This window comes from Neomonachus schauinslandi, chromosome 4 (genome assembly GCF_002201575.2).
Source record: "Neomonachus schauinslandi chromosome 4, ASM220157v2, whole genome shotgun sequence".
In the NCBI taxonomy this organism is placed as follows: domain Eukaryota; kingdom Metazoa; phylum Chordata; class Mammalia; order Carnivora; family Phocidae; genus Neomonachus; species Neomonachus schauinslandi.
In genome coordinates, this window is record NC_058406.1 from 134719006 (window position 1) to 134737555 (window position 18550).

The 18550-nt window shown below is 38.3% G+C and overlaps 1 protein-coding gene across 5 annotated transcripts in view; it reads right to left on the bottom strand.

The window, feature by feature from the left end:
• Positions 1–2604: 2604 nt before the first annotated feature.
• TPD52 (tumor protein D52) overlaps positions 2605–18550 on the bottom strand; it is a 107434-nt gene continuing 91488 nt past the window's right edge. For 3 of the 5 annotated variants that reach the window (XM_044914645.1, XM_021688658.2, XM_044914643.1), the window contains 3 exons: positions 11222–11263; positions 9689–9737; positions 2605–5360 (listed from right to left, as the gene is read on the bottom strand). In XM_044914645.1, coding sequence (XP_044770580.1) covers positions 5247–5360; positions 9689–9737; positions 11222–11263 — 205 coding nt within the window. In that variant the 3' untranslated portion in view covers positions 2605–5246. The remainder of the gene's footprint in view (positions 5361–9688; positions 9738–11221; positions 11264–18550) is intronic. The other 2 variants (XM_021688657.2, XM_044914644.1) reach the window with 1 other exon arrangement.

The following is an 18550-nucleotide window of genomic DNA, read 5'->3' on the forward strand; positions in this document are numbered from 1 at the left end:
GCTATATAGTTTACTTTTAATGTTGTTTGCGTCTGCTCTCCCGAATTTGTAAACTCCTTGCTGTTGGATGCCTGACACCGGACACACAGTGGAGTTCAATGAATGTGTGTGAAATCCTGGCTCCAAGTTTGTCTTTTTTCGCCTCTTCTGAGGTCGGTCCACTGATGTTCAAAAGTTAATCTTTCTGAGACGTTTTTGTCACATGTAGATAGCTACAATTCCTTCTAAGTAATTACATTTCGGAATGTGCCTAAAAAGACACCACCAGAGACCCCCACCCTCACTATTTTCTCCCTTTTCCTCATCAATATTAATTACGAGAATTTGCCTACCCTTTCAAAACCAAGCCTAACTTTAAAAATGTTCACAAACTAAGCTGTCCATCGATCTTCTATCAGTTTTATATTAATCCACAGCAAGCCCCTTTACAGTTGATTTGCAAGTACTTTGATGGAAGGAATTTTTATGTATGACCACAGCCCTTATTTTAATAGTATCTGACTACAGATTTTGTGTCTTTCTGATGTTCTCATCAATTGCATGGTTAGTACACAGAAAACTAGAAGTGCATTAACCTTGGAATGGTGCATAATTGTATGAATCACATACATTACTACTAGCCAACTGTAGGGTAATCGTTACAAATTCAGTAGGGGGCTTAAGATAGATTCTACTCCAGGGTGTTCTTTCTTGGCACCTAAGCTATTTCATTTGACCATTAATGAAGTCTTACCTGAGACATTTTTGCCTTGTTATCTGTGGCTATTGCTACTTATACTTCCCTTCAGGAAAAAGTGGTAAATTTGTAAAGAGCATTGGCCAGTGACTTCATGAACCCCTTAGTTTTAGTTGACTGTAATCCTAATCTCAGGCAAACCAATTTAATGTTGATTTGGCTTCCTCACTTGTAAAGCCAAGCCATTAGCCCCCCTGCTAAATTTTAAGTGCTTTGTAAATTTAACTAAATCAAAAGCTACAGAACAAATGGGATTACTAAAGTCCCAGCTCTAAAATTCAATAGATATATTCATGTCCTACCTTAGCCAAATGATAAATTCCTTGAGGATTATGACTGGACATTGTGAGACAAATCCTGAGGTTTTTAATGTATAAAAGTTTGTATCAACTGACTTCAAGTTATGCCTAGTTCTTTCCCTTGGGTAGAACATTAGAAGTATGAAATGAGAGGAACTGTAAAGGACTGGGCAAATCAACAAGGAGATATCTACACTTTGTCCTAGCCTATACGAACACCAACTGTAACCATCAGTTCTTGATGGCACCTTAGGGATTCTGATCCTGCTCTACTCCTTGCACTACACCTTCCTTCTTGTTTTATTAAAAATACAATCCTTTTTTTTCCCCTGTAGCTTGCAAATTGTTAGTACACTCTGTAAAAATATTAGTAATGGTGGATAGCAAGGAAAGTGAACAGAATATAGTTCAAGTCCTGGCTCCACCTGTGATGGTTGTTAATCTCATTTATAAAATGGTTACACTGCCACAACCTTGAGCAACGACTTAAGAGAAATGAGTCAAAATGCCCAACACTTACTGAAAGCTTAATAAATAGTGGCTATTAATGTCTGTGTGGAGGTGACCAGGAAGTGATTAGAAATTCCTATCTTAAAGCTTACATAAAAACCTAGAAAAAAGGATAGGACTAGTGATACACTGGGGATATAATAGTATTACTCTAAAGATATTCATCTCTATGGCTGAAATGACTAAGATCATTAAGGAGATCATGTACGCAAGATCAATAGGGACAGGCAGTAACATTTAAGGAGTTGGAAGAAGAGAGTATCAGAAAATAGTCCAAGTGGAAAAGAAGAATAGAGAATTGATCCTAGAAACCAGGAAGACCAAAGCATGTTGACATGGAGAATGTTAAAGCAAAAGATCATACCCACTTATAAATATTCCCACAACAAAATTGTGTTAGGTTTTTACTGTATGCTAGGAAGACCACCAAATTAAAAGAATCACACTACCAACCAACCTTACTCCGTAATCAAAATTGTATATGAGAGTTGGCAAGAAATTTAGTCACCAAGTAGCATTTATATAAGTATGAAATCCTGGCTGGTGATAGGTACATGCAGGCCCTGCCCTCTGAAGGCTTATAAACTAAGAGTTCTTTCCACTCATTCTGATTTTGGTTCATTTTGATTTCAGAGTCTGAATAATATGGAAATTATCTGTATAAGGTATGCAGGTTTACTTAAAAGTGATACTGTTTTATATTAACTCTAACCCAACAGAGTCTCTATAATTAATCCAATTACAATGGGACAGTCCCAAATTAATCGTCAAATGTTTCTTCGCTATGGGCAAAAAAATCTGATTTTTCATCGGAGTCTTAAGAGCTATAAAGAAACACATGTGATGTTGACAGGACCTTATGTAGCATCTCCTTTATATACATCAAGCAAACAGTCACTTATAGTCAACATTTAACTTTTTCAGTTTTGATACACTAATTCCATATTGCTACTTAATGGGGGTTTTTCCATATCTAGGATATGAAGTGTCTGGAGAGAAGTTGTAATAATGGACTCACCTCTTTCCTTGACACATAATACATACAAAAGAACCCATACCCAAATTACAGAATTTTTATTGTTTTCAATACTATACAAAAAAAAAAAAAAAATACAGTGTGCATTTAATGATAAACAGATCCAGAAACCGTGATTCCAAATTAAAGGTGTTTTTTTTTTCTTCTCTATTTCAGTAGTTTGAATTACTAAAAGAATAATCCAGTGAATTCTCTCTTCCAATGATTACTTTGGCCTCATAAGCATGAGAATTCTTGCTTTATTTTCCACAAACTCCATAAATTGAAGACAATCCTTTGTATAAAGGGATTAATTTTAGGGATTATTTCCTTCTGTCACACTTCTTGTTCACTTAAACATCTGAGATTTCACTCTCAAGTTACTGTTTTCTTACAGTGTCAAACACAAAATTCAATAGAGTGACCAGGAACTCTCTGGTATTTTTAATAATTACTATGTTCCAAATTTCTTAAATATCTGTGAATTCATATTGAATCTTCCACAAAGACTATTTTGAATATTTCTAAGTCCATATGTTTGTTTGTCTAAATTCAATCTCTCACTACTTTTTACTACTACTTTTAAGATGCAGAGTACTTTGCAAAAGATTAAATCATTTAAAATTAAGTATAGGTAGATATCTGGAAAAGCAATTCTCCCAATTTCTTTCATGACCATCACCAATACTCACATACTCCCATCCCATTTTCCACTCCTTATTCTATCATTTCTCATTATAAAGTAGAGATCTGAATATATTTCACTCAGCTAAAGTTGAAAGATAGTAACAGGGCAGGACACCCAAGAAACAATGTGATGAAAAGATGATTAAAAAAAAAAATGAAAGACTAGTTGGAAAAAAATAATTTAACAGTTATGATGAGTAACCACAGTATTTCTATAAAAAGACAAATTTTTACAGATCCAGTCCTCCAGGACAGTGCTTCAACAACTGGGGCAATTGCCTTAAAGCCTCTTCAAGGAAATAATTTATATGTTAGTCTGACACCATTAAGTAGTGATTTAAAGCAGATAGTAAAAAAAAAAAAAAAGTTTTTTTTGCATAGACACCAGTTGATTATTTAATACAAGCTGTTTCCAGACCATTGGTCTCACAATAAATATTGAGACCTATACTACTGATAGACAGAATTTATTAGGCTTTTCACATTTAATAGAGCATATTTTCAGTTGCATCTAAAGTGCTATAACAAAAGCTCTAGCAATCAAGAATGGCAGCATGTTACTCATAACAATCAACACTTGTGGCTTTTCAAATTTGGTTTTCATAAGATAATTTATCCTGAAGTTAAATCTAGTCATGCTTTAAAAAAAAAAATGCCTCAGGTCACTCCAAGCTTGGCAATTAACATTTGGCATAAACAATACTAAAACAATCACAACTTGATAAATAACAAATACAACATTATAGGCCATAACCATACACAGAATAATGAAAAGGTAATAGTGATGAATAAGTAGCTATTAGAAGAGAGTACCTTGGCCTCCATGCAGATACTTCTAGAGGCTTTGGTTCATTCAGCCCTGCCATTTTTTCAAAGTAGGGGGGCAACGTCTACATCATTTTATAATTTCTAACACAATGAAAACAAATAAGTAGAAAACAATGAGTTGATTTTCATTAATGCATTAAATCCTCAGGAGTTACCTACCACCAACCCCTTAGTATAAAATCTTTTCAAGTTAAATTAGTCATACAATTTCGTGTGCTTATTTTTAAATGGTGCTAAATGAATTAAACGAAGACAGCAATGTCTCCCCTAATGTGATTGATCTTAGCATTTTTACAGCTACTGAGATCTAAAAAACGTTCAGGCTTTTGAATGGAACAGGTGATGAGAGTGTTCATATTTCAACCTGCTGGTAATTACAATATGCCTGATTCAAAATGTTATTTTGCAACTTACTCTGAAACTAGAAATTCAGTCTCATGAAAAGTAAGTTGAGAGAAGTAGCATAATAACAAATATACTGAAATGGTTACTGTCACAAATGGTGACGAGGATGTGAGGGTTCCACTCTCAAGTTACCTAGGACTCTGAACTACCTCACACGTTGTCACTTACCAAACTAACAAATTGGATGTAGAGCTGATTTATTTAGTCTGCTGTCTTCAGACACAAAAGATATACCTTCTATCAGAACAATGCTTATTCAAAAATATTTTTTGTAGCTGGTCGTTCTTCCCTTGGAGGTAAAGAAAATTATGCCAAAACTTTTAATAACCAGGATTCAGGAAATTTTAAAGAAAATTTTAGTTAGCAATCAAATACACAGAGGTTCAAGAAGGAAACAAGAAAATCATATTGAAGACAAAGATCAAAGTGGCATCCCAGATCCAGAGCAATTTTGTAAAGTAGGAAAGCAATTATGATAACCTGAAGCTTCGGAGATCATTCTAATGAGGATCCCCAGGGATTACCTGTGTTTTTATAATGGTGTTTCCTAAATCAGGGCCCTTAAATGCACATTAAAGGGTGTTTCCCAGGAACACAAGTGAAGATACTTTTATTTTGTTCAACCCACAAACTATTTGGTCAAATGAATATGTAAAGCTAATTAAAAGCACATCTGGTGGAAATTCACGGCAACGAATGTTGACAAGATGTGCTTGGATCTTGCTTGCAGCATCTGGCAGTGGGTAGCAGAACAAAGGTAAGGACCTCATGGGCTCGCCTGCGTCTGTTCTGGAAGAGGCTCCGGGGCACTGGCATTTGCAGTTGAATTCAAGACTTCTCCAAAATCCCCGCCAGCCGGCTTGGTTCCCCCTACTTTAGACTTTAAAAAAAGTTCAAAAAGGACAAGACATCATGAAACATAAACTCAGCTGACTCTGCAAAAAAGTAACTCCAATTTTACTTTGAAGAACAAATCGATCCGGGACCTAATAGCCCAGTGACGATCATATATGTACAGAATTCAGTACTGTTGCAGTGTTTTTGGTGCAGTTTAATAAAGAAAACCGTGCGGGCTCCTCTGCGGAAATATTCAGATTGGTAGATTCTACCCCTCCTCTTTTTTCCCATCTGCTCATAGTTCTTCCCAGAAAAATCTGTCCAAAAAACTTTCTAAGACCTATTATTCTAAAATATCTATTCGAAGTCTCTTTATATTTGGATAACACTTTGTATTCCATCAGATTGTTCACTCAGCTACACTCATTCAAGAAATATTGAATACGACAAAGAAAAGAATTATATCTATTTTTCCCAGTTACAGTGTAAATTTCTTAACCCGTTGCTACTTAAAGTGTGGTGCAAGGACCCCCAGACAGACTCAGCGTCACCTGGGAGTTTGTTAGACATGTAGGATCAGACCAACTTCCCCACGCCCATCTACAGAGGTCTCCAGGGGCTTCCTAGACAAGTTATAGTTTGTGAAGCACTACTCCAAATCTGGCCTGAAATTTTGTCAATAAACATCTGTCTGCATGAATAGGTCTGCCTTATATTTGTATCATACTTTATGCTTTTCAAAACCCTTATTATTTCACTTCATCCTTAATAACACTGACATATCTATGCTCTATTACCTCTCCTTACTGACCAACAGGAGAGCTAACATTAGGAAACCAGTCAGTAACCCACAATGCAACTCACAGTAGGTTTAACTTAATGCTCGTAGTTCAATCTTAACTGACTAGCCACAGACACATTATCAGTTGGAATTTAGTTGAAATTTTTTCTCACTCGCTTTGGTTTCCCATCCGAATCTTTGAATTGTTTGGGAAATCTGCATGACTTGTGTCTACTGTATATTTATTAAATTTATTAAAACACGTCTTAATTAGAGGAAAATATTAAGACCCTTGCAATTCAACATGTCTAACGTTGAACTCCTCCCACAACTGGTCTCTTCTCTATTCTTAAGACTTTATTTTTTTTTTAAGATTTTATTTATTTATTTGACAGAGAAAGAGATAGCGAGAGCATTAACACAAGCAGGGGGAGTGGGAGAGGGAGAAGCAGGCCTTCTTTAAGACTTTAAATGGCTGTAGCACCTACCTAGTTGGCCCAGTCAGATACCTGGGAGTCATCCTTGATCCTTCCCCATCTTGTGCCACATCCAATCAATCACTGACTTTTGGGCTGTCGTTTCTAAATTCTAAATCTCTCTCAACCCATCACATCAGCACTACCTTAATTCACTCCACCACCATCTTTGGCCTGGATTACAACTCCTTCCTCCTAACTAGTCTTCCTGACTCCAATCTTCCTCCCCTCAGATCTGCAGGGCACCAGTGATCTTTCTAAAATGCACAGGATAAACCACCCACATTGTCTAAAATCTTTTAAAGGCTTCCCATTGCCCTAAGTCCAAATTCTTTAGTGTGGCCTACCCATCGCCCTAGCTTCATCTCCTGCTCACTACCCTATAGCACAGCGAAGTGCCTGGTATTCCTCAAAAGGGCTCCAAAGCTCCAAACATTCCCCTCAACCTAAAAACCTCCATTTATATTATTGTGTCTTATGAGAAGCCCTCTCCTACCTTCCCTCCTAGGCTAGGTCAGACATTCCTGGTACTGGTCCCCACTGCATCCCAGAGTTTCCCAGTCATGGCACCTTACCTCACTTTATTTTCATTGGCCATTAAACTGTCTACACATCTTGCAGAAAGGGTCTCTGTCTCTTGATTACTGTGGTATCTCCAGGGCCTACCCCTGGCACATGGCAAATGCTCAATAATCAGATCAATGAATCAATCCAAAATCCAAACCTAAAAGTACACGTAGACCTGATGTTTAATTGAATATAAATGTAATTTAGCAAAATTATATCCCAAGTGTACAACTATATTTTACAATCCTTTGGGAGGATATCTGTTTCATAAACTTTACTTTTTTTTTTTTTTCCATAAACTTTACTTTTAAAAATTGTAAGTTTGGGGGCACCTGGGTGGCTCAGTCATTAAGCGTCTGCCTTCGGCTCAGGTCAGGATCCCAGCGTCCTGGGATCAAGCCCCACATCGGGGTCCCTGCTTGGTGGGCCTCCTTCTCCCTTTCCCCCTGCTTATATTCCCTCTCTCACTGTCTCTCTCTCTGTCAAGTAAATAAATAAAATCTTTAAAAAAAAAAAATTACAACTTTTTATCTGAATGGTACCTAGTCATGTTTCAAAAGCCAAGTTTCACCACAATTTATAGAATCAATACTCAGAGGGAGAATATATAGTAAATGACCAGGACGTTTCTCATCTTCAGTGTCAAAAGAATACAGTTGTCTGGTTTTCCAACCAATCATTTCAAAAACTAATGCTTAACGCAGATTTCAAGGAGAGCCTTACGACAGACCTCAAATAGTGAGAACCGAATTACAGTAAGCCTTGACTTCTACAATGTACAGTTTGTTTTCAAATACATGACTAGGCATTAAAAAGAATAAAGCAGGTCTCATACAGACCTAGAAGAACGACTAGGATATATTTTTTGCTCATCAAATATGTATTAAGTAGCTTCAATGTGCCAAGGACTATTCTAGGCCCTTGAGAAGCATCAGTGAGTAAAAAGAACAGGTCCCCATGTCTGTAGGATCATAGAGCACGTATGCTAGTGGGTCTGAATGAACAAGTTATAGGACTGTGTGTGCAGTGTGATTCCTTTCTGAAAAAATGTTTATACATTTATGTATTAAGACAAAAGGTGTGGGGTGCCTGGGTGGCTCAGTTGGTTAAGCGACTAGCTTCGGCTCAGGTCATGATCCTGGAGTCCCGGGATCGAGTCCCGCATCGGGCTCTCTGCTTGGCAGGGAGTCTGCTTCTCCCTCTGACCCTCCTCCCTCTCATGCTCTCTGTCTCTCATTCTCTCTCTCAAATAAATAAATAAAATCTTTAAAAAAAAAAAAAAAGACAAAAGGTGTGTATTCATGTTTGTGCAAGAAAAAAGCTCCAGGTCATGGGACAGTGTTTGGTTTTCTTTCTTTCTTTCCATAAGCATCCCCTGCTTCTGCAATTTAAGAAAGATGCATTTAGAAATAAGTGACTCAGTTACAGTTCTGAAAGACTAAATCTGAGTATTTGTTTTTAAGCAGATTTATATAAAGCTTTTAAGATAATGCTTTTAGGGCGCCTGGGTGGCTCAGTTGGTTAAGCAACTGCCTTCGGCTCAGGTCATGATCCCAGAGTCCTGGGATCGAGTCCCACATCGGGCTCCCGGCTCAGTGGGGAGCCTGCTTCTCCCTCTGACCCTATCCCCTCTCATGCTGTTTCTCTCTCTCAAATAAATAAATAAAATATTAAAAAAAAAAAAAGATAATGCTTTTAATCCTTAAAAACATCTATAGTACTTATCAGATTTAGTTTAAGAAGAAAGGAAATACTGGCTTTGCACAGACTCTGTAGAGAAGGCTGGGCAGTGGATGGGAACTAGACAACCTTTCTGGTCACTTGTGATCCTAAGAGTTGATGATTTTATAATTTTGAGTATAATCTTGAAAAAAATACAATTTACAAATTAATAAAGCTAGTCGTGGAAAAATGCCCACCTTCGCTGAAATCAAAGCCATCAAAAAATAAAACCATAAATCATCAATAATGATCACCATGGCATCATCATCATCTTAAATGTTTGAACAAACATCTTAAAGGACTGAACAAACAATACCTGTCATAGGGTACATGCAAGCAACCATTAAATATAATTTTGAGGAAGAATATTTAATGGCATAGGAAAATGTATATGTTGTATTTGGTTAATTCTTTCTTAAAGCACAAAGGTGTAGTCCTACTACATACATATCACTGACTCTAGGTGGTATGACCAATGTTTCTGTGTGTTATTTTTTGTGCTTTTATAATGTTCTTGTTAATGTTCTACAATAAAATTTATATTAAATTTTATCTGGTTATAAAAGTATTTGAGTCGCACACAGTTCTCAAGTACTATACTGCTTTTGAAATTATACATTTCCTTTCAGCATTTAGCATCTGCCATGCTACAACATACACTCAAAAAACTGATTAAAAGAGAATATATCACCCATAATAATGTAGAGAATAAAGTTATTAAAGCTCTTTAAATACTTTTAGAAAGAAAGAGTAATGAGAATAATTTACCCACAGCAAAAAAAATTTAAGGTACCAAGTAAGACATCACTATTCATCTCTACTTGCCTTTAAGTTTTCAACCTTTTCTTCAAATGATTTGAAAGTTGGGGAGTTTCTATGGAGAGAATGAAAAAGAGTTATGTTACAAACACTTAACAAAAACTCACCAGTTTTGCAAACATCATTAGTTGACTGTATTCCTTTTCGCCATTATTCTCAATCAACAAAAAGACAAGACATATTTAACTGTACATATGTGTGCAGGCGTACACACAAATCTGCATTATTAGGTAAGATGATCAATTTCTGGTCTAAGATTTCTACAACAATGCTTTCAGTTCCACAAACAGCCTGTCTCAGACATATGGGATAACAGAGTCAAGCGCATGTGTGAGGAGAGAAAACAAAGGCAGGTAAAACATCAGTTCTGTCACTTCAACCATCTAGTCGTGCCACTTTAATTTTGGTGAAGGTACTAGACTCTAAAGGTCAAGTTTAAATTCCCATGTTGCCCTGCAAGAGTCCTACACGAACCCACATCCCCAAACAGGACAAGCAGACCACGTAACGTTCCAAAACAGGGACCCTGGTTCCCAGGGAGCAGCATTAGAGCCGAGGAAAGAGACCAAAAGGAAGGGAGACGCGAAGAAAGGTGGTTTTGTCTGCATCACAAAGCTGCCCCAGCTGACAGAGCACTCTGAGCCCAGGCGAAGCCTCTCCCACGCCTTCACATTCATCCATATTAAGGAAGATCATAGCACCTATGTTGTTCACATCTGGGTTTCCAAAACTTCTAGACTATCCACCGGACCTCGAACATCCTTCCTATTACCTAGATGAAAACGGTGAAGAAGGGAACAAGGGGTCTCCTCCCTCCCACAGTGGTGATGGGCAGCCAGTCGCAAGGGGTGGGGCCCCAGATGCATCAGTAGCTCCTGGGAAGCTGTCGGCAATGCAAGTTCTCAGGTCCCACCTCAGGCCTACAGAAATCAGAAACCAGAGGTGGGGCCCAGCAAGCAGGGGGTTTAACAAGCTCTCCAGATAGTTCTGATGAATACTGAAGGTTAAGCCAAGCATATATTGTTAAAAATTCTCTGCCTCTCTAGAGAGGTTAAATGCGGTAATAACATACACCACTTGCACGTGTTTCCTGATGAAAGCGGACTGTGGAATTAAATCGCAGTTGGCTCCAAATGTCACAACGGGATGAGGGAAGCAGAAATGGAAGAAAAGTGCAGCAACTAAAGCTAATGCAGACAGGTGTGGTGGGACACCTTTTACACAAGCTGAGTGAAAGCAGCTTTATTAGATGAGTCGTGTTCACTTTTCCAATGAAGCAGATTAAAGATATGAAACAATTTTATGGGTTTACAAAATGCAATAGAGATAATTCTTTTTTTTTTAATCACAAATCTTTAATGGATCTCTTGCACCCATCTTAACATCATAGGAAGAGCGGCTGAATACTGACACAGTGTGGATGCGCAGCTTACTTAGAGCAGAACCCCAGGTCCCTACCTCAGAACAGTTCAAGTTAAACATCTAAATAAAGAATAAGAAAGCATAAGAGCAACTACATTTTGTAAAAATATACTTTACCTCATAGCAGGCATGCTAATTGAATGTTGAATGGAGCGGATACTAAGAGGCAGCATTAAAAAGAGATAGACATGAAGTTAGTACAGTGATTAGACGTTATAAAACCTTGCTTTCTAGGAGCTTATTCTTTGGGCACCATGAAGACTTAATCTACTTTTTGAGGTGGAGGGGATCAAAGTTATTCCAACATAATTTATTTTTATTCATGAGCCAATTTTAAAATTTTTTTAATTTTTTTTTTTAGTTTATTTATATAATCTCTACACCCAACGTGGGCTTGAACTCATGACCCCAAGATCAAGAGTCACATGCTCCACTGACTGAGCCAGCCAGGCATCCCCTTCATGAGCCAATTTAACCCACGTAGTTAATAGAACTAATAATTCACCCTTGCATTTTATAGCACTTTGAACACTCTACAGTGCTTTCCTCTGTGTCTGTAGGGCTTCTAGCACCAAGGCTCAGAAGTTAAATGATTCACCCAAGGTCACAGCAGAATCCAGAATGGAACCTGGGTCTTCGGGACTCCTAATTCAATGTTCACCGCCTCCCCTCAAAAAACAAAACAGACACACAGGCACACACACGCACAAGTGAGGCCAGTGAAGGGCTCCAGCAGCTGCCTTTCTCCCACAGATTTGTGATCAGACCAAAATAAATCACCTATTTGACGACTTCAAGTGAGATTCATAGATCACACCTTAGGAGTAGTATCAGTTTTCTAATAAGAGACACTTGTACTTCATCCCAATTAACTAAATGTTCTTAATGCTCATTCAAATAACATTTGGCCCTTTGTTTTACTAGGACCAACTTCTTTCTCTAGGGCAATGCAGTTCACCCACCATTCAGGTTCAAGGCTATCTACTCTCAGCCATCTCCCATACAGACCACCTCACAAGATGAAAGCACTTTAATTTGGGGGCTCACAAAGTCACTGTAAATTGATGATAATGGTTGCTGTCCTTGAAATATTCTGATGACTGACAGAGCGTTTTTGGTAGAAAATCTTTCCTTCGGTTAGGCTGGACAGTCCAAGGTATTCTCAATTATATTTGAGTATTGTGTGTGTGATTTAGTCTTCTCAAAAAAATCTGTTGTTACAAATGACAGTATGTTTCAAGAGAAGCTCCCCCAATCTAGTTTTGCACTAATATGTAATGACATGGGAGTATGATCTTGATATAAATCAAAATATGCTGGCAGTTCACATAGTCAAGATAATTGGTAAAATATTTGGATATCTTCATACTTAATGTCGTGCATGACACATGCAAAGATCCATATTGCTCACCATTCTCTCTATACTATAAGAGTGGTAGATACCTTGGGTATAAGACTATTCTAGGAGGAATTTGCTAATTCTTTTCCTGCTTGATCTATTGCAGTGGGCCGGATCCATATTTGAAGGATAGAGATGAATAAAAATCATCCTTCTTAGTTTACAATTCTAATTGTATTAATTACAGTAGTTTACAAGAGTTTAGACCCTTCCAAAGAGTCTGTCTGCATAATCACATTTCCACAGCCACTTTCATCATCATCAGTGATAATAACTGGATCAGTAGAGCTCCAACCACCACAACTAACCTCCTGCTCATCTATAAATTGTTTGGACTGAATGAAAAGAAAAAGAAAAAAAAAAGAGGACAATTAAGGTTCTTATCCTGGGATTTTGTAATTAGGACACTAAGCCACTGGTCAGTTCGTGGCTAAGTACAAGAGCTTAAAAAGTTATGTAGGCTTAAATGTTGAGGAAGACCTTTTTTGGGACCAGGAAGGGCAAAGCTGCAAGGAAGCAGAGGAAGCCAGGTCCCAAGGAAAGGACTGAATAGAAGTACAGAGAGAGGTAGAGGAAAGTTAGGAGAGACGACCACATGGGGGGTGGGGGGGCAGGGTCGGGGAGGAACAGTGGTTTTCTTGGTTTCTGGAAGCGACCTTGATTTCTACCAGCTTTCCAATCAGCAGGGCGAGTGTGGGTGGATCCAGGGTTTGCTTCCTTTCCTTCCTTGGATTCCAGAAGAACTCTCTTTCTGTGCACCACATTCCCCTTCTTAGGTCAGCTAATTTACACAGTATTTTGTTCCTCATAACCAAGACTCTTCACAAGAACATTCATTTTGGTAGAAATTACCAAATTCTGGCAAAAGAAGGAGAGTTATGGCTGAATGTGTGATAAACTGCTTGTTCATGGGACTCACAGACTGAATTCAACAGTATCAACAAAATGAAGAAAAAGGTAGAGAAAGGGCAAATTTCAGAAATCCATAGTTAATTTCTAGCCACTGTCCCTAAGCACCCATGTAAAAGCTCATTCCTTCCAATGGCCATTTGGGGAGCTCTGTGCCCCCTGAACCAGCATACAAGCTAGTTAAGAGGGAACGGGGTCAAAGGCAAAGTGGAAGAAATCATAAAATGCATTCTAAATGCATCAAGTTGACCATAGTAAATTCAACATCTGGGACACAAGTAACTTCAGGATTATCCTATAGAAGAAATCAGCCCTGGGGTTACAAAGGTTGAAAAACGGAATTGTAAACGTCATCTGGAATTATCAGGGGATGGAGAATGTAAACAAGAAGGCAGTGGAGAGCTATGCATGAGTTTAATCAAGGGGTCTCCGCTGATTCGGTAAGAGATAGATGGTAGTGGAACATCAATGCAAGGAGACATCAAGAAGAAAGGGGAAACCAACAAATAAGGTAAATAGGAGAAAACAGTAATATTGGAAATACAGATAATATTTTAGATGTTTGATTTTACAGAAAACCAAGTCAGAAGTTGATAATTTGGGGCACTTAAGTCATAAGCATCTCACAGGCCCCAATGATTCCTGCAATGTGACTTAAAGAAGAATGTTAAAAATGATCACTCTGAGAAGTCTAAGAAACAATGTAGCATCTCTTGTAAAGGACTTTAGGGTCCTACTTGCTAGTGCTGAACTTCAATTAGCAGCAAAGACAAAGTGAAGAATACACACACTTAATGTTTACGTGGGAATATATAAGGAAAAGCAAGGAAGTGATAACGATAAGCTATTTATTTTGGGATAAATCACTGAGTTGAATTTGGTTGTGAGCACTTTTCTATGTGTTTTATATTTCACAGTAAGATTCAAAATACACTCACTGAACAGAGAACAAAATCAAATTAATACAGATGCATACAAAGTGTGGGTCTCCCTGCATTTGAGGTAACCATTTTAGTAGGGAGAACAAGGAGTTCCTAGCAATGTCAAGTCCATTCAGTTATTCGAACTTCTCTATAATCCATATTTAGATGAAATTCCATTTTGTTGGTGACCAGTTTGTAATTCAACTATAGGGCGGCTGTTCTTGCACTTCTAGCTTCCCTATGGGAAGTTACACAAAGCTTCAACTTGCCTCAATTTACCTAACTTCTCCAATTTCACTGAAGTTTAAATATAATACAGAAAACTTCAGAAGCAAAAAGCCATGTTGCTGTTGGACCAGAACCGTCTCTAATAGATATATTATGAGAATTAGTTAAAACTATACAGCAAATTTTGTTAAAATTTTTCCAGCTTGGTTGGTAACCCTTAAATATAGTATCAAAAGTAGGAATGTAAATCTGGGTTCCTCAAAACACTGACCAAAAAAGAAACCACTCACTAAATGCTTCTCTACCTTATATTTCCTCTTACTTTAGAAAAGTTATTCTTTTTAAACGCTGAATTGATTTTTTTATATTTTCCTTGTTTCTTACACAGTCACCCCTAATCACTATAAAGAAGGAGGCATAAAAGGAGGAAGGAGGAGGAGGGAAGGAATAGGTAGGACACAGAGAAAGGAGGGGAAGGGTGAACGGTAAGCATGCTTACTATGTGCCAGGTGCTCTGTGTATTATTATTCCGTTTTGCCCTCACAGTAATTTCTTGACTGAAAGTAATAAACCAAAGTAACTGCCGGGCAGTGCCTAGAGAAGCATATTCTTCAACTACCATTGCTTTGGGGAGGCAAAACAATGCAGAGAAGAAGAATGCAGGCTCCAGAACTAGGGTGTTGCCTGGGTTCAAATCTCAGCCTTCAGCCACTCAGCTGTGTGACCCTGGGGACATCACTTAATCTCTCTGTGGCTCAGTTTCTTCATCTGCACAATAAAAAAAACTAACAGCACCTACTTCAGAGGGACTATACAGAGCCTTGCCTGGAACATAATTTTTCACCATTATTAGTACTACTACGGATGACTTCAATGGAAACACATACTAACATTTATTTCACATTAGATTATATTCTTTAAAGCTTTCACATTGCACCCAGTTGTTATTTCACTGGCAACTCGAACCACACAGTCCAGACCAGAGGCTGGCACATGGTTAGCATTCAAACAAATACTTCTGAATGAAAGAATGAATGAATGAACAACTGTGGTAACTAAAAGTAGGAAATATGGGCATGAGAGGTAGAAAAGTTCAATAAAGCTTCCCAAATTCTGATCAAGAGGTACTCTCTGAAAGAGAAGACATCATTTCTTTTCCCATTAAGTGGTGGAAATTTTCAGCAAAAGAGAATTGTCTGGAGTAACTTTAATGAGCCCAAAACAAACAAAAAAATATGTAGAGGTTTATATGAAGAAATAAACACATGAAAAGGAGAAACTTCCTTTGGAAATAAAAGCAAAGTTAATAAGCACTTCCTCCTAAATATGTCAAAGGTACTTGACGAACGAGGCTGCTGAATGATTACACTAAAACTGAGGTTTAACACTGGCACCAAGGAAAATGAAAAGGCTCTTTCTCTTTCAAAGTTTCTCTCAAAAAATTAAAGGCATGAGTCAATGCTCAGCATGTATGTGTAGAAAATAAGCAAACAGGAGAGGGGTGGATATGAACAGACTACCTGGTGGGGCGGGGGGGGGGGGAAGCTGGCTGTCCCCAAAGGGCCTCCCAGGATATTCTCATTACGCTGACCCATGTCTGGCCCCCAGACACCTAACTCTCAGGGCATTCAAAACAGATCTGTCTGTCTCTCTTGTTTCCTCTGCTTCCTCCTCTTCACACACCCACTTGAGGTGTTAGACAAATATCTAAATCCCAAGTGCCAATTTATTAATTGACAATGTGGCATAAAAACTGTTGCCGAGTCTAATAATTCACGTCAGCAAATCATCCACAGTCCTGTCAGAGAGTGAAATCATTGCCTCAAGCCTGCTGGGTAAGCATGGACTCAAAACAAAGGATAGTTGACAGGATTAACCAACTATTTCAAGCACTTGGCAAAAGCCTCTCGCATCCATCTCCATGGGAGCAAAGGCCTTGCTGCGACTGAAACCCTCAAAATCTACTGTCCAAGCTCCCTCTCCTTGGACAGTTTCTGGGGCCAGTATTTGCTCCCTTGACTCAGTGATCTAAAAGATGTGGTCTTTCTTTATATAGGTTTTCTATTATGTATGTTTTTATGTATTTCTATTATCTATGTTTTCATATATTTGTATGATATATGAATACATTAAATCAAATTACGATCGGGGCTTCTTGGCCTAGAAATGATTTAAGTGTCTTTAGCCAACTTTTAATCTGTGAGAATTATAAAATTTAGCTTTCAGAAGATAATCTCATGTCTCTGATTTCCAAGTTTTAATCAAAAGCCTTACTTTAACCTCCATGTATCAATACATAATATATTATTAATGGAGAATAGTCAGAAGAAAGGCAGGCAGGGGCAAGGGGCCCCGTCCTAAGAGAATTATTCTACACAACCCTGGAAGGAGCCCTACACCCTTTCCCACATGAACAACTCCCTGGTAGGTAGATGAGCACATGGACAAAAACCTGATTGGGTGACAGATGCAGGGAGGGTTAATGAGATTAAAACAGCCCGCCAACAATCTCATAAAAACCCCTAAACTTAGAAACGCCAACAGCAACCCTCTCAGGTGCCCTCCCTCTTCTTCGGGAGCTTTGTACTATCCCTCAATAAACTTAACTATCACTCAATAAACTTTGCTTTGGTGCCCACCACTCTTCATCTGGTCTACCTCTTCATTCTTCAAAGCAGCGTGACCAAGAACCATGGGCACTGAAGGAAAAGAAATCCTGAAACATTATTAGAAACAGGACTACCGGGACACCTGGGTGGCTCAGTCGGTTAAGGACCTGCCTTCGGCTCAGGTCATGATCCCAGGGTCCTGGGAGCAAGGAGCCTGCCGCTCCCCCTGCTTATGCTCTCTCTCTCTCTCTCTCTCTGTCAAATAAATAAATAATAAAAATCTTTAAAAAAAATAAGAGAGAAAGAAACAGGACTAAAAATGGCAGAGTATAATCTCAGTTATATATATATATATATTTTTTTTTTTTTTTAAAGATTTATTTCTTTATTTTGGGCGGGGAGGGCAGAGAGAGAGAATCCTCTAGCAGACTCCCCACTGAGCATGGAGCCAACTTCGGGCTCAATCCCAGGATCCATGACCTGAGCCAAAACCAAGAGTCTGATGCTTAACCAACTGACCCGCCCAGGTGCCCCTCATTATATTTTTTAAATGAAATGAAAAAGTGACTGCCTAAAGGAGCTAGAAAAGATTGGTAATACTCAATCTGTTCTGGTCAATTAATAAGACAGCACATATTGAGCCATCTTATGTACCTTTGCTTAATCTTCTTAAAGATATACAGCAAGAACAGGGACACGTACTGATGAATCATTCCTCAAGAGCACTTACATAAATATTCTTATATTTTTGTTTCTATCACATCCAACATTGTTTTACATAATCCAGTGTTAAGAGGGCTCTTCCAACTTCACCCACTCCAGGTCCCCACTTCCTTCCCCCACTCCATCCGCTCAAAGATTTTAAGGTCTTTCCATACAAGAACCATATCTGATTTATGGTTATATTCTTTGGACCTGTCCACAAAATGCAGTCTGACGTGAGCAGGATGGACTATGTGACTGAATATCTATTCACTCAACTCAAACAACCTTAGATAACATGGTCTTAACAGCTGCCTAGAGCACATGGGACATTTTTAATTGAATACCAAAGATACAGAATCCCCTCCTATTGCTGATTTTTTTTTTTTTTAAAGCACAGTTTTAACTTTAAATAATTCAGCATTTAGAGTTCATTTCCTCTGACTTCCAGGGCCAAGTGTCACTAGGAAAGAAAAACCTCGTTCTAAGTACATGTTTCCTTAATTAAGAAGACAGACTATAGCTAGTGACTGCTTGAGAAGACAGTTCGCGTTTGCGGGAACAGAGATGGAGACTACCATGTTGCCTTTCCTGCTTACACCTAATCCTTCCTCCAACTTTGTTTTCTCTATTAATTGGATAAAACAGTCTGTATGGGAGACAGAGAAGAGGTCTG